The sequence below is a fragment of the Mustelus asterias genome, chromosome 15 (assembly GCF_964213995.1).
Source record: "Mustelus asterias chromosome 15, sMusAst1.hap1.1, whole genome shotgun sequence".
In the NCBI taxonomy this organism is placed as follows: domain Eukaryota; kingdom Metazoa; phylum Chordata; class Chondrichthyes; order Carcharhiniformes; family Triakidae; genus Mustelus; species Mustelus asterias.
Window position 1 is genome coordinate 99,660,384 of NC_135815.1, and position 16,199 is coordinate 99,676,582.

General features: G+C 44.9%; 1 protein-coding gene across 1 annotated transcript; it reads right to left on the reverse strand.

The window, feature by feature from the left end:
• Positions 1–528: 528 nt before the first annotated feature.
• On the reverse strand, positions 529–15,176 carry pno1 (partner of NOB1 homolog). Its single transcript, XM_078230391.1, has 7 exons — positions 14,956–15,176; positions 12,216–12,365; positions 10,753–10,836; positions 7,614–7,674; positions 6,881–6,998; positions 2,621–2,691; positions 529–823 (listed from the first exon to the last, which is right to left on the reverse strand). Exons 1-7 carry the CDS (start codon positions 15,130–15,132, stop codon positions 756–758), a joined length of 729 nt encoding a protein of 242 aa, XP_078086517.1. The 5' UTR covers positions 15,133–15,176; the 3' UTR covers positions 529–755.
• Positions 15,177–16,199: the final 1,023 nt, after the last annotated feature.

Below are 16,199 nucleotides of genomic sequence, written 5' to 3' on the forward strand. Positions count from 1 at the left end.
AAACAGAATTGGGATAAATGGATCCTTTGATTTGACAGCCAGTTTCAATCTATGCCAACACTTCCTCCAATTCCACAGGCTTTACTTTATGCACCAGCCTCTTGTGCAGTACACTACATCTTCTCTCCGTTATATTCTCAAAGAATGAGCAAGTGTCAAACGTGATTTACCTTTTATAAAACTATGTTGGCTAAGTTTGATCAGCTTTTCTAAATGATTTCCTTGCCAATAAATGTTGAACTAACTGGCCTATAGTTCCCTGCCTTTTTGAACAAGTCACATTGGAAAGCAGCTAATCTTCTGGTACCCTCCTGGAATTTAGCAAGTTATAAACCGGTCCACTACCACTGCAGCCACGTCCATCAGATCCTGATGACTGTCCCCTTGAACAATTTGCCCTAATCTCTCAGTTGTCACATTTTGTTCCAAAAAACTTGTGATGGCATTATATAAATGAAAGTTTGGATATGAAATAGGCAACAGAAATGTTATAGTCCTAGTAACTGAAAACAAGCCATGCAGGATATATATAGAACACTTCATAATTTATTTTGGTTCAGTCCCATATTTCATGAAATGGTTAATATAGATTTTGTTCATTTGTAAATGCCAGTGCATTAGGCTAATTGAAGAAAATAACTTGTCTGACATTAAAAACACTAGGGCAATTTAATCTGCCATCAGAGACCAGTCTATACTCCCAAGCCATAGTTACTTGTATTGTGCAAACTGAAAGCAGTGAATTCACTGCAGAATCAGAAACGCTCTGCTGCCCTGCTGGCGACCGCTCGGATATTGCCGTAAACTTTAGATGGAGGGCTCCCTGTAACAGAAATTAGAAAGGTTAGAGAAAATCAGGGAAAAAGCAAATTACTGCGGATGCTGGAATCTGAAACCAAAAGAGAAAACACTGGAAAATCTCAAAGCTTTGACAAAGGGTCTTGAAATGTCAGTTCTTTTCTCTCCAACATTTTCTCAGATAAAATCAGTATTTCTATTAATCACTGAGCAGTGATAAAATCACAACCCAGAGACAAACTGGTTTTCAGAAGAGCTTCTACACTGATTTAGGATGGCAACAAAGGAGCTCTAAATGACCTAACTCATTAAAGTGGGTTGGTGCATGGTGGTGTTTAGATTATGCAAGGAAGTTTCATTGAACTGAATCAAATCCTGACTAAAGCCAGGAGTGAAACTGGTTCAACTTCAGTTTTATACACGTTAAAGTAGGACAAAGATTGCTTATGGAGCGGTTGATGCCAATAAACCCAGGGTAAGGCCATCAATTGTGACCCACAAGGTTGGAAGAGAGGGAGAATTAACAGGCACACCAATTACAAAAACCAGGTGAATACCCATGTACCGCTCTATAGCAAAACCGTTGGGTATAAACAAGGCCAGGAGGTTGTGGGGAAATTAGGTTAAAGTACAATAAAAAAAACCTTCACTTTTCCCCAGTGACAATCACCCCAAAAGCCAAGCACTATTGTAAAGGGCCACAACTTCATAAGTTACAAAAACATGTTCAAACCAAAGTAGTGCAGAATCACCAGCAGAAAAAGGACACTCTACCTTAAACCATGTAGAGCTTTATTGGAATAACACAGGAAAGACAACAGAGTCTTGAGGGGGGGAGGTCAGATTCACATGTTTCCAGCACTTCTCATTGAAAATTTTGGGCACAGTTCTAGTTCAGCTTAGGCTGATGAATTAATAGTGCTGACTTATTTTCCATTTGAGATTGTACTGTTACACTTCACAAACTTTATGAAAATTGTATTAGTTGGAACACATCTTGTTTTTTTTTCAAACTGTGACTGATGGATTTTTGTTATTTAAAGGTATTGAGGTACGTGAGGTAACAGCAGAATTAGGTCACTGATCACAATGGCAGGTTCAAGGGACTAAATGGCCTCCTGCTCTTATGAATATCAAAGGCTCAAGGGACTGAATGGCTGAGTCCTGTGTCCCTATTCTCTGGAGAGCAAAATGGGACATTGCCAAGGACAATTTGCTGATCCTATCAGTGCCAGTCAAATAACAATATTCCAAATACCATGGAAGATTATGCTGTTTTTGCCATCCCAATTTCAGCTCATTAATTAACCTGATGCATAATGTTCATATCTGCTCATTTTTCTATATCCACTAGTTAAAGAGTTTAAACATAACTACTGAAAAGCAACATCAAATACCATCCACTCACTCCAGGCACCAAGCCAATCCCATGGCAACAGAATTGTTTATTCACCTTATTAAATAACCAGCTTGGTTTGGAAAGGTGTCAGAAGCTTCTGAGAAACAGGAGCAGTTTTCCGGTATTGCAATTACCCAGTAACTAAGAGGTCTGTTCTGCTTCAGTAGAGAGCTTCCTCTTAAAAGCTAACATACCCCACCCCAATAAAAAGACAATTAATGCAAAATAAAAAAAGGCAGGCCACTTAGAAATAAATCTTGTGTATGGTACATCACAATTAATTGGGAAGTAAACAATTTTTTCAAATTGTTTTAAAGCAGCTCTATTTCAGTCATGTCCTATCTGGATGGTTAAAGGAACTCCTTGCATTCAATATTTTGTTAGTTCACACACACAAGAGTCCCAACAAAATCACGATCGTACCTAGAATGAGGTTGCAGATTGCTGTCCGAGCCATCTTAATGTTCTGAAAAGATCCAAGGATGTGGATTTTCCTATTTAAAATAAAGGATAATTCACTAAATTGTACAAATACTGAACTCTTGCACATACGATTCTGCATCCGCATCGTACTTCTCGGAAGCCAGCTAATGTTCAATACATCAAGAGTGTATGCAGCCTTATTTAGTACTTGTCAAACAGGTTCAAAAGAAAAACTGCATCAAGTTGCACAAAAGGTCATGATTGCTGTGATATGGTACAAGATAGACATCTTGTGCAAAGAGTCTTCAGGGAGAAATATGGAATATTGAAATGTGGAATATTACTGAAGGACTAGATAGAAGCTATTCAAGTATATATCTAAGAAACCGCTGTATTCTGTGCAAGTGGATATTACAAACAACTCGGCTCACCTTTCTCAGTGACACTGCCTCAAATCAGCTTCACTGGGCATCTACATTTCTTTGTAGCTTTTATATCATAGGATCCCTACAGTGCAGAAGGAGGCCATTCGGCCCATCAAGTCTGCACTGACCACAATCCCACCCAGGCCCTATTCCCGTAACCCCAATATTTACCCTGCCAATCCCCGACACTAGGGTCAATTTAACATGGCCAATCAACCTAAACCACACATCTTTGGACTGTGGGAGGAAACCCACGCAGACACGGGGAGAATGTGCAGACTCCACACAGACAGTGAACAGAGGCCGGAATCGAACCCGGGTCCCTGGCGCTGTGAGGCAGCAGTGCTAACCACCGTGTCACCCCATTGATGCAATACAGGTTAATACTGCTCCTCATTATGTCCAACTTGGATATTCAATGTCCAATTTTAGAGAAACTTTGAATTTTTGGTAAAACCAAATTTTGTAAAAAATGTGAAAAACAGCAAAGTAAAAGTAGCTTTGGGAAACATTAGCTTTTTGCACATTGAATAAGTGGAGGTTTTAAAAAGGTTACAACCCATACAGGAAAACCTTCATCATCCATCAAACACAAGGAATTGGGGTGCCGGTTGATGGAGTTCCATTTACTGGCGGAACACAGTGCATAAAGAACAGTACTCTTTTCACTTCTAATCTTCAACTGGACATTAAAACAAAGTATAAATTATATTGTATGCAGGTATGGATTCTAGATATTTGCGCAATTAGGAACAAAAGGGTTGTTAGGGAAAAAATCGGACCTCTCAGGGACAAAAGTGGGGACTTATGCTTGGAGCCCAAAGAGGTAGGGGAGATCCTAAATGAATACTTTGCGTCGGTATTCACTAAGGAGAGGGATGTGTTGACTGGGAGTGTCTCGGAGGGGAGTGTTGAACCGTTGGAGAAAATCTCCATTACAAAGGAGGAAGTGTTAGGTTTGTTAGAGAATATAAAGACTGACAAATCCCCAGGGCCTGATGGAATCTATCCAAGGCTGCTCAGGGAGACGAGAGGTGAAATCGTTGGGCCTCTGACGCAAATCTTTGTCTCGTCACTGGACACAGGTGAGGTCCCAGAGGATTGGAGGATAGCCAATGTGGTCCCGTTATTTAAGAAGGGTAGGAAGGATAACCCGGGTAATTATAGGCCGGTGAGCTTGACGTCCGTGGTGGGGAAGTTGTTGGAGAAGATTCTTAAAGATAGGATGTATGCGCATTTAGAAAGGAATAAACTCATTAACGATAGTCAACATGGTTTTGTGAGAGGGAGGTCATGCCTCACGAACCTGGTGGTGTTTTTTGAAGAAGTGACCAAAATGGTTGACGAAGGAAGGGCCGTGGATGTTGTCTATATGGACTTTAGTAAAGCGTTTGACAAAGTCCCTCATGGTAGGCTAGTGAAAAAGGTTGGATCCCATGGGATAAAGGGGGAGGTGGCTAGATGGGTGGAGAACTGGCTTGGTCATAGAAGACAGAGGGTGGTAGTGGAAGGGTCTTTTTCCGGCTGGAGGCCTGTGACTAGTGGTGTACCGCAGGGCTCTGTATTGGGACCTCTGCTGTTTGTGATTTATATAAATGATCTGGAAGAAGGAGTAACTGGGGTGATCAGTAAGTTTGCGGACGACACAAAACTGGCAGGACTTGCAGATAGTGAGGAACATTGTCAGAGGCTACAGAAGGATATAGATAGGCTGGAAATTTGGGCAAGGAAATGGCAGATGGAGTTCAATCCTGATAAATGCGAAGTGATGCATTTTGGTGGGAATAATGTAGGGAGGAGCTACACGATAAATGGAAGAACCATAAAGGGTGTAGAGATGCAGAGGGACCTGGGTGTGCAAGTCCACAGATCTTTGAAGGTGACGTCACAGGTGGAGAAGGTGGTGAAGAAGGCATATGGCATGCTTGCCTTTATAGGACGGGGCATAGAGTATAAAAGTTGGGGTCTGATGTTGCAGATGTATAGAACGTTGGTTCGGCCGCATTTGGAATACTGTGTCCAGTTCTGGTCGCCACACTACCAGAAGGACGTGGAGGCTTTGGAGAGAGTACAGAGGAGGTTTACCAGGATGTTGCCTGGTATGGAGGGGCTTGGTTATGAGGAGAGATTGGGGAAACTGGGGTTGTTCTCCTTGGAAAGACGGAGGATGAGGGGAGACTTAATAGAGGTGTATAAAATTATGAAAGGCATAGATAGGGTGAACGGTGGGAAGCTTTTCCCCGGGTCGGTGGTGACGTTCACGAGGGGTCATAGGTTCAAGGTGAAGGGGGGGAGGTTTAACACAGATATCAGAAGGACATATTTCACACAGAGGGTCGTGGGGGCCTGGAATGTGTTGCCGGGCAAGGTGGTGGAGGCGGACACATTGGGAACGTTTAAGACTTATCTAGACAGCTATATGAACGGAGTGGGAATGGAGGGATACAAAAGAGTGGTCTAGTTTGGACCAGGGAGCGGCGCGGGCTAATTGTTCCTGGTTTCTCGTTTCAAGGCTTCATTCTATGATCATCTTGCTGGTGCCAGTACAGAGCGAGACTGCGGATAGTTGGGAACCTGTCTCGGGGGCAGGGAATTCATATGGTGTTCGTGGAAGTGGAAATGACTAGGGTTGGGAAGCATTTTCCGATCGGGGCCATTGTGATCTCCTGGACTCGTTTCGATCGCCTCAGGGGGTCGGAGAGGAATTTCCCAGATTTTTTTTCCCCATATTGGCCCTGGGGTTTTTCACTCTGGGTTTTCGCCTCTCCCTGGAGATCACATGGTCTGGAATGGGGGGGTGGGGGTAAGTTAATAGGTTGTAATGAACAAAGCATCGTAGCTGTGAGGGACAGCTCGGTGGATAGGATATTGGTATGTAGATAGGCTGGAAAATTGGGCGGGGATCCTGGATTCAGGATTCAATCCTGGACCGGGGAGCGGCGCGGGCTTGGAGGGCCGAAGGGCCTGTTCCTGTGCTGTATTGTTCTTTGTTCAATTGCTTCTGTTTGGTAAAGTGACGATTGAAATTCTCGAGAATTCTGGTTTGTACAATGTAGGATAACAAGTTTACTGTATTTAGGAAATTAGGGCACTGACCTCTGTGTACATCACATCACAGCACAACACCTCACAAAGCAAGTGATACTTTTTGTTGGTATTAGCTTTTGAAGAATTCTCATATATTCAGCAAGGTGCAAGACGGAATTTAATTAGCTTCATCATGATGCGATTGCATCCTGGTATTTTGACCAGTAAGCCTAACCTGACTAAAGGGACAGGGGAAATGCAGATTACGAAGCTTAGATGCTCTCCGACAGGGAGGTGAAAACCCGGAATTACTTGTAACGCATCTTGAACAAGTGGATCATCATCATCATCTAAAAGGCAGGAGGAATGAGTTCCAGCCAAGTCAATATTCATGACTGAGAACTTGCTCAAGGAAGTAGGTTAGTGAAGGGGCTTAAAGAAGGAGAGAGGTGCAGGATATGAGTGAGGGCGGTGCAATTCCCGGATGGCTAAAGACCCCCTGCCAGTGGGGAGTGAAGGAAAATATTGAAGGAATGCGGGAAAGGGAGGAGGGTGGTGGAAACAGTGCTGGCGCTAGAAGTTAGAGGTAATGGAGCGGGGATGGAATGTATGGCTGTGGAGGATTTGGGATACGAGGATGCGGCACAGTGGTTAGCACTGCTGCCTCACAGCGCCACGGACCCAGGTTTCACCAGCAAAGATATTTCAGGAGGGGAGTGGGATTATTTGCTACCTTAGATTTTAATGCTGATTCTGCGTGGAGAAAATGGAAAGATAAAACAGAACCCACAAACCATCATGTACTTACGAGTCGGCGAGAACTATTCTTGTTTTTGTTACGTTTTCTATTGTGAATTTAGTTTTTCCTCCTTTGCCAGCTATTCTTCCTATTGCTCTGGATAGATGATCACCTTTCAATGGTTTCACTAGAGGAAAGAATGGAGTCTGCATTACCATTTCTCATTTTGCACTTTCAGATCTAATGTATAACCAGTGGAAACTGAGCACCTTTAAAGAAAGATAAAATGTTATTGAAAATAGTCGATTCCTATTTGACAATGAGCTGGAGCTTCCCAATCCTATATCTTAATCTATCACGAAGAATGTCCACCTCCAACATCGCCATTCTCTAGCTGAACACCTGCTAAAACCCTCTGTCACTTCCAGACTCGTGTTGCTGGCTTCCCATCTTCAACTCGAACAAAAGTCACTCACTTGTTAATCTGCACCATTTTGCAACACCTCCAATTTTAAAGTTTATTTATTCGTGTCACAAGTCGGCTTACATTAACACTGCAATGAAGTTACTGTGAAAATCCTCTAGTCGCCACACTCGGGCGCCTGTTCGGGTACACCGAGGGAGAATTTAGCATGGCTAATGCACCTTAACCAGCACGTCTTTCGGACTGTGGGAGGAAACCGGAGAAACCCATGCAGACCCAAGCTGGGAATTGAACCAGGGTCCCTGGCGCTGTGAGGCAGCAGTGCTAACCACTGTGCCGCCATATTGCAGTCAAAACAAGCACTTACAATCAACTCACCATCCGTAATGTCAAACGTTTCTAGGAACAGGTCATCCAGCCGAATTAATGCTAAGGCATCCTATATAACAGATAAAATCAAATCAAAGAGGATCAGAAAGCAGCAAATTATACGCAGTGAACAATAAAGACAAAAAACCTGCAATGTTTAAGATTGAATCACTTGGATAAGATACTAAACTGAGATACCATTTGCTTATTCTACTGGCACAAGCTGGGGTGGCACAGTGGTTAGCACTGCTACCTCACAGCGCCAAGGACCTGGGTCCAATTCCAGCCTGGGGTCACTATCTGTGCAGAGTCTGCACGTTCTCCCCGTGTCTGCGTGGGTTTCCTCCGGGTGCTCCGGTTTCCTCCCACAGTCCAAAGATGTGCGGGTTAGGTTGATTGGCCATGCTAAATTGCCCTTTAGTGTCAGGGGATCGTGGTCAGTGCAGACTCAATGGGCTGAATGGCCTCCTTCTGTATTGTAGGGATTCTATGAAGTTACAGTTGAAGATTCCATGGCACGATCCAAAGGTTTGCTGTTTGTAATATATATAAAAATGATTTGGAGGAAAATGTAACTGGATTGATTAGTAAGTTTGCGAACGACACAAAGGTTGGTGGATTTGCGGATAGCGATGAGGACCATCAGAGGATACAGCAGGATATAGATCAGTTGGAGACTTGGGCGGAAAGATGGCAGATGGAGTTTAATCCGGACAAATGTGAGGTAATGCATTTTGGAAGGTCTAATACAGATAGGAAATATACAGTAAATAGCAGAACCCTCAAGAGTATTGATAGGCAAAGAGATCTGGGTGTACAGGTACACAGGTCACTGAAAGTGGCAATGCAGGTGGAGAAGGTAGTCAAGAAGGCATACGGCATGCTTGCCTTCACCGGCCGGGGTATTGAGTTTAAAAATTGGCAAGTCGTGTTGACGCTTTATAGAACCTTAGTGAGGCCGCATTTGGAATATAGTGTTCAATTCTGGTTGCCACACTACCAGAAGGATGTGGAGGCTTTGGAGAGGGTACAGGAAAGATTTACCAGGATGTTGCCTGGTATGGAGGGCATTAGCTATGAGGAGAGGTTGGAGAAACTTGGTTTGTTCTCACTGGAGCGACGGGGGTTGAGGGGAGACCTGATAGAAATCTACAAGATTATGAGAGGCATGGACAGAGTGGATAGTCAGAAGCTTTGTCCCCAGGGTGGAGGAGTCAATTACTAGGGGGGCACAGGTTTAAGGTGCGAGGGGCAAGGTTTAAAAGAGATGTACGAGGCAGACCTTTTACACAGAGAGTGGTGGGTGCCTGGAACGCGTTGCCGGGGGAGGTAGTGGAAGCGGATACGGTAGTGACTTTTAAGGGGCGTCTTGACAGGTACATGAATGAGATGGGAATAGAGGGATATGGTTCCCGGAAGCGTAGGGGGTTTTAGTTAAGTCGGGCAGCATGGTCGGTGCAGGCTTGGAGGGCCGAAGGGCCTGTTCCTGTGCTGTAATTTTCTTTGTTCTTTATTGGAAGAGATTCAATGTGTCAATCAATCAACATGCTCACAAAAAACCCTATCACCAAAAAAAATCTTGTGTGTTTGAGAGATCTTATGATCTACAAAACGTGGCCAGATTTACTTTAAAAGTAATTCAGTCTATACGGAATGTTTTGGGACTTCAAAGATGCAGTAAAATGCAACAAACTTTTCATTTAACAACTCATATCTAATGTTAACATTTCTTTATAGCAACAGATAGCACACACCGGAGCTGGAATAAATATGAACCCATTTTGTATTCTGTACACCATTCCCATTAGAGTTCTACTTTGCAGATAAAGAGGTCACACTGTATTTTTGGCACTCCTTCGTTTGGATACTTAGGTCTTCACAAATCTTTGTTCCCTTCTGCTTTCAATACGTATACACATTACTTATTAATACTAAACCCAGAGTTGCTGTGGTTGGTCTACACAGTATACTACAGTATATCAATTAGCAGAGCACATCATAATCCATCTCAGCATCCAAGGTCAAATTTCACAAACCGCGAGTAGCAGAATATTTCCGCTCTCACATCTCAGTAAAAAAGATCCTTCAAGGGGTACAATATGCTCTAAGCTCAGAAATTATTCCACCATAGTGGGGAGGTGAGAGCCTAGTGGTATTATCGCTAGACTATTAATCCAGAAACTCAGCTAATATTCAGGGGACCCGGGCTTGAATCCCGCCACGGCAGATGGTGGAATTTGAATTCAATAAAAAAAATCTGGAATTAAGAATCTACTGATGACCATGAAACCATTGTTGATTGTTGGAAAACCCATCTGGTTCACTTATGTCCTTTAGGGAAGGAAATCTGCCGTCCTTACTTGTCTGGCCTACATGTGACTCCAGAGCCACAGCAATGTGGTTGACTCTCAACTACCCTCCAAGGGCAACAAGGGATGGCAATAAATGCTGGCCAGCCAGTGACGCCCATGTCCCATGAATGACTAAAAACTAAATTCAAAGCTGTTCATTTTCTGAAAATTGCTAGAACAAAATTTGGTTTGATTCTCACTCACATGAGCTGGTAAAATAAGCTGAACCATATTGGCAACCTTGGATAAGTTAGATAAAATTACTTTCCTCGAGTAACTCTGGCACTTAGAATGCACATTTTTCCCAAGGCGGGGATGGGATGGAATCCTTTGAACAGTATTTGAGTGACAGTTACTTTTGTCCGGCAAACGAGGAACACTGGCAATGATACTAGTTTCAGAAATGCCTCCCTCTGGATATTGTCAAAGGCGATGACCATTGAGAATCAATGTTGTGACCGGACAACTTGAGTTGATTTATTGTCACATGTATTGGCACACAGTGAAAAGTGTTGTTTCTTGCGCGCTATACAGACAAAGCATGCTGTACATAGAGAGGGAAAGGAGAGGGTGCAGAATGTAGTGCTACAGTCACAGCTAGGGTGTGGAGAAAGATCAACTTAATGCGAGGTGGGTCCATTCAAAAGTCTGATGGCAGCAGGGAAGAAGCTGTTCTTGCATCCAATCCCATTCTAACCAATTGACTAGTTAACTGTACTACACGTTGAAATACCATGCAAACAATGCAAGTAGACACTTGGCAAATACCCATTCTGAATTAAAAGGCATTTACTTACCTCCACTTGGAATCCAAGAACAAAGGCCTTTACAAAGTCTTCAGCCTTTGTAAGTGAGCTTATATCATGTGTGTCTTTACAAGTCTAGCAAGGAATTGCAGAAATACTTTACAAAACAGCAACAGGAGTCAAGCACTCAACTTTCATTAAACTACAAATTTCAACTTGGGGTAGCATGGTGGCACAGTGGTTAGCACTGCTGCCTCACAGCGCCAGGGACCTGGGTTCAATTCCTGGCTTGGGTCACTCTGTGTGGAGTTTGCACATCCTCCCAGTGTCTGCATGGGTTTCCTCCGGTTGCTCCGGTTTCCTCCTGCAGTCCAAAGATGTGCGGGTTAGGTGGATTGTCCATGCTAACTTGCCCGTTAGTGTCAGGGGGATTAGCAGGGTAAATATATATGGCTACAAGGATATGGTCTGCGTGGGATTGTTGTTGGTGCAAGCTCAATGGGCCTCCTTCTGCACCGTAGGGATTCTATGATACAAAACTGCCAAAACACCAGCATTTATAGAACAACGTTTACACCAGAACCAAAAAATGTTGAAAATACTCAGTAGGTCCAACAGCATTTGGCGAGAAAACAAAAGAGTTAAAATTTCATTTGTCGGAACTGGCATTGACCCGAAATGTCTCTCTTCACAGGCGCTGCCTGACCTGCTGAATATTTCCAGCTTTGTCTGATTTTAATTTCAGATTCCCAGCATCTGCAATATTTTTCTTTCGTAAAAGGTACAAATTTAGTCTCTCTCAACATCCACTTAAAAAGTTATTATACACCTCTGGCCAAAAAACATCAACGAATCAGACTTGAGCCTGTAACACAAGAGTGAACTCAAAAATCTGGCTGCATTGTATGACTTATTAAACCACAAGATGATTTTGATTGTGTCTAAGATCAATTAAAAACAGATTTAAGAACATTTTTGTTCTTAAAAGCTAAAATTAACTGCAATATGACAGAACTAGTGCATTTATAGAGATAATTCCATATTAACTGAGAAATTGTGATACAAGATTATGTTTTCTGGGTTAGAAAGCAAAGCAGTGAGTTGTTGGGATGTGGAATGCACTGTCTGGAGGTGCAATGGTGGCTTCTACAAGAGAATTGGATAATTACTTGAGGAGAGAAGATTCAGAGGGTCCCAGGGGAAAAAGGTGGGGGAGTGGGATGAGGTGAGCTGCTCTTAGAGAACCAGCACTGATGTAATGGGCCGAATTACATCTGTGCTGGCTCTGACTCTCCTTGCCCCACTCCCAGTGCTGTAACAGTTTGATGATTCTCTTTTGGATAATCTGCCATTGTAAACGTGGTGTAGCCTGTTCCACACAGAAGAAAAAAAAGTGACAATTCTCCCTCCTCCCCTACGAACGATACCCGAACTAAAACAGCACCCGATATTGCTGGTCACATCTTTAAATACGTTTTATTTAATTTTGTAACTTCATTGCTGAGTATAATTACCTTGATTTCAACATTCCTAGTTTTCAGGTTAAATCTCACTTGCAGCTGCAAGTGTTCAACAATCGGGGTAAAGATTTTTAACCAGTTTTCTTTCAGTGGTGTATATCTATGTGCGGGTACAGCTACAATGCGAAATTCATGCTTCCCATCCTAAAGGAAAAATGGACACCACACAGGATTAATGTCACATCGAACAATGACCTCGAGAAGGGATGAGGAGAAAAAGGGGAAGAATTACACTGATTAAAACAAACAACTGCTCCCAGCCTGCCTTTCCATTCAGAAGCTTTCTTGCTCTCTCTCACCTGCTGCTTCCATCATCTCTCTTTAAGGCCAGTAGAAATCGGAGCAAAAATAATATTGCAAAAGTCGCGAATCTGAAACGTCGACCCTGCTCCTCTCTCCACAGGTGCTGCCAGACCTGCTGAATGTTTCCAACGCCTTGTTTTTAAAAAAATTCATTCATGGGACATGGGCGTCACTGGCTAGACCAGCATTTATTGCCCCATCCTTAGTTTAAAGTTTATTTATTAGTGTCTCAAGTAGACTTATATTAACACTGCAATGAAGTTACTGTGAAAATCCCCTAGACACCATACTCTGGTGCCTGTTCGGGTACACCAATGGAGAATTTAGCACAGCCAATGCACCTAACCAGCACGTCTTTCGGACTGTGGGTGGAAATCGGAGCACCCGGAGGAAACCCACACAGACACGGGGAGAACGCGCAGACTCCGCACAGACAGTGACCCAAGCTGGGAACCGAACCAGGGTCCTTGGCGCTGTGAGGCTGCAGTGCTAACCACTGTGCCGCCCCAGTTGCCCTTGAGAAGGTGGTGGTGAGCTGCCTTCTTGAATCGCTGCAGTCCACGTGCTGTGGGTTGACTCACAATGCTGTTAGGGAGGGAATTCCAGGATTTTGACCCAGCGACTGTGAAGGAATATTTATTTTGTATTCTCGGTATCGGTAACATTTTGTTCCATGCTGACTGTTGTTGATTAATCCAGAACACACTAATTGATGATCTGTACCATCTCGCTGAATCTTTTCCCAATATCTCAGGAAATAAAAGGGACATGGTAATAAAATTGGATGAATAGTAAAAAGCAGACAGCAATGGTCAATGAATATATTTTGGCTAGACGAAGGTTTGTAGTGATGTTCCCCAGGGGTCTGTATTAGAATCTTTTTCCTGATTTCGTTTTGGTCATTTTACAAGATGTGGATGTCATTGGCCAGGCCAGCATTTATTGCCCATCCCTAGTTACCCTTCAGAAGGTGGTGGTGAGCTGCCTTCTTGAACTGTTGCACTCCCTGAGGTGTAGGTACATAAGAGTGCTGTTAGGGAGGGAGTTCCAGGATTTTGACCCAGCGACAGTGAAGGAACGGCCGATATATTTCCATGTCAGGGCGAGTGGCTTGGAGGGAAAACTCCAGGTGGTGTTCCCAGGCATCTGTTGGTCTTGTCCTTCTAGGTGGTAGTGGTCATGGGTTTGGAAGGTGCAGCCTAAGGAACCTTGATGAATTCCTGCAGAGCATCTTATAGATGGTACACACTGCTGTCACTGTTCAGCAGTGGTGGAGGGATTGAATGCTTGTGGACTGTTTTGTCCTGGATTGTGTCAAGCTTCTTCAGTGTTGTTGGAGCTGCACCCATCCAGGCAAGTGGGTAGTATTCCATCACACTCCTGACTTGATGATTGAACTCCAACCACCACAACCATCTTCCTTTGTGCCAGGTATGACTCCAATCAGCAGAGTTTTCCCCCTCATTCCCACTGAGTCCATGTTTGTCAGGGCTCCTTGATGTCATACTTGGTCTAATGCTGCCTTGATGTCAAGGGCAGTCACTCTCACCTCACCTCTGGATTTCAGCTCTTTTGTCACTGTAATGAGGTCAGGAGCTGAGTGACCCCTGGTGAAACGGAAACTGAACATCAGTGAGGGTGTTATTGCTGAGTAACTGCCGCTTGATAGTGCTGTTGATGAGACTTCCCATCACTTTACTGCTGATCGAGAATAGACTGGGCAGTAATTGGCCGGGTTGGATTTGTCCTGCTTTGTGTGTACAGGACATACCTGGGCAATTTTCCACATTGTTGGGTAGATGCCAGTGTTGTAACTGTACAGGAAGAGCTTGGCTAGGAGAGCAGAAAGTTCTGGAGCACAAGTCTTCAGTACTATTGCCAGAATGTCATCAAGGCCCATTGCCTTTGCAGGTTCTATTCCCAGCTTGGGTCACTGTCTGTGCAGAGTCTGCACGTTCTCCCTGTGTCTGCGTGGGTTTCCTCCGGGTGCTCCGGTTTCCTCCCACAGTCCAAAAGATGTGCTGGTTGGATGCATTGGCCGTGCTAAATTCTCCCTCAGTGTTACCCGAACAGCCACCGGAGTGTGGCGACTGGGGGGGTTTTCACAATAACTTCATTGCAGTGTTAATGTAAGCCTGCTTGTGACACTAATAAACTGAAAAATCGTTGAGAGTCGGTGCAAATGCAATGAGCTGATCAACCCCCTTCTGTACTGTAACAATTCAGTGATCATTTGCCCACGCTGAGCTCAGGCTAATCGGTCTACAATCAGTCTATCCCTTCTTATACAGGAGACCCCAGTTCCCAGCACCTGATCGGAGGGGGGGTGGGAGACAAGGGGGGTCCCGGGGGGGGGGGGGGTGGGTGGTGAGGAGGGGAAGGGGGTATATTGTGGCCATGGGGGGTCGGGGCGGCTCCACGTTTCCCTCACCAGGAGCTGCTGCCCGGACACGGCGGGGAACTCGGGCCTTTTCCGGGGCCGCTCCGTCTCCATGCTCCCCGCTCCGGCCTCCAGCTTCCGCTTGGCCCGCTTCTTGGGCACGCTGAAGACCTCAGGCTCCGGCTGGGACTCCGGGCCCGTCTCCATCTCCCTCGCCGCCGCCGCCATGACAGCCACTCCGAAAAGACCCCCCACAGGGCTGCCCGCGCCACTCGCCTGATTCCCCTCCCGCGGGGCTGCCCGCGCCACTCGCCTGATTCCCTCCCCATTGCCAGAGATAGACCCTATTCACCGCGACGTCGGCGGGCTCGCCAGGACCCTTGCTGACATGCGCACTGCACACCGCCCCTTGCAGCAGCTTCAATTCCTAGTTTCAGCTCTCGGAAAAAAGGTAAAGGTTATTTATGAGTCACAAATAGGCTTACATTAACACTGCAATGAAGTTACTGTGAAAATCCCCTCGTCTCCACACTCTGGCACCTGTTCGGGTACACTGAGGGAGAATTTAGCATGGCCAATTTGCCTAACCAGCACAGCTTTCGGACTGTGGGAGGAAACCGGAACACCCGGAGGAACCCACGCAGACACGGGGAGAACATGCAGACTCCACACAAATAGTGATCTGAGCTGGGAATCGAACCCGGGTCCTTGGCGCTGTGAACATAGAACATAGAACATTACAGCGCAGAACAGGCCCTTCGGCCCACGATGTTGCACCGACCAGTTAAAAAAAAAACTGTGACCCTCCAACCTAAACCAATTTCTTTTCGTCCATGAACCTATCTACGGATCTCTTAAACGCCCCCAAACTAGGCGCATTTACTACTGATGCTGGCAGGGCATTCCAATCCCTCACCACCCTCTGGGTAAAGAACCTACCCCTGACATCGGTTCTATAACTACCCCCCCTCAATTTAAAGCCATGCCCCCTCGTGCTGGATTTCTCCATCAGAGGAAAAAGGCTATCACTATCCACCCTATCTAAACCTCTAATCATCTTATATGTTTCAATAAGATCCCCTCTTAGCCGCCGCCTTTCCAGCGAAAACAATCCCAAATCCCTCAGCCTCTCCTCATAGGATCTCCCCTCCATACCAGGCAACATCCTGGTAAACCTCCTCTGCACCCTCTCCAAAGCCTCCACATCCTTCCTGTAATGTGGGGACCAGAACTGCACACAGTACTCCAAGTGCGGCCGCACCAGAGTTGTGTACAGTTGCAACATAACGCTACGA

Bases quoted from the DNA above. Each gene is read 5' to 3' on its own strand.
- pno1 (XM_078230391.1), bottom strand. From the start codon at position 15,132: ATGGCGGCGGCGGCGAGGGAGATGGAGACGGGCCCGGAGTCCCAGCCG. The intron at 6,999-7,613 runs GTGAGTTGATTG...TCTTTCCTCTAG, and splicing joins AACGTTTGACATTACGGATG to TGAAACCATTGAAAGGTGAT. The intron at 2,692-6,880 runs GTAAGTACATGA...TATTTTAAATAG, and splicing joins AGAATAGTTCTCGCCGACTC to GAAAATCCACATCCTTGGAT.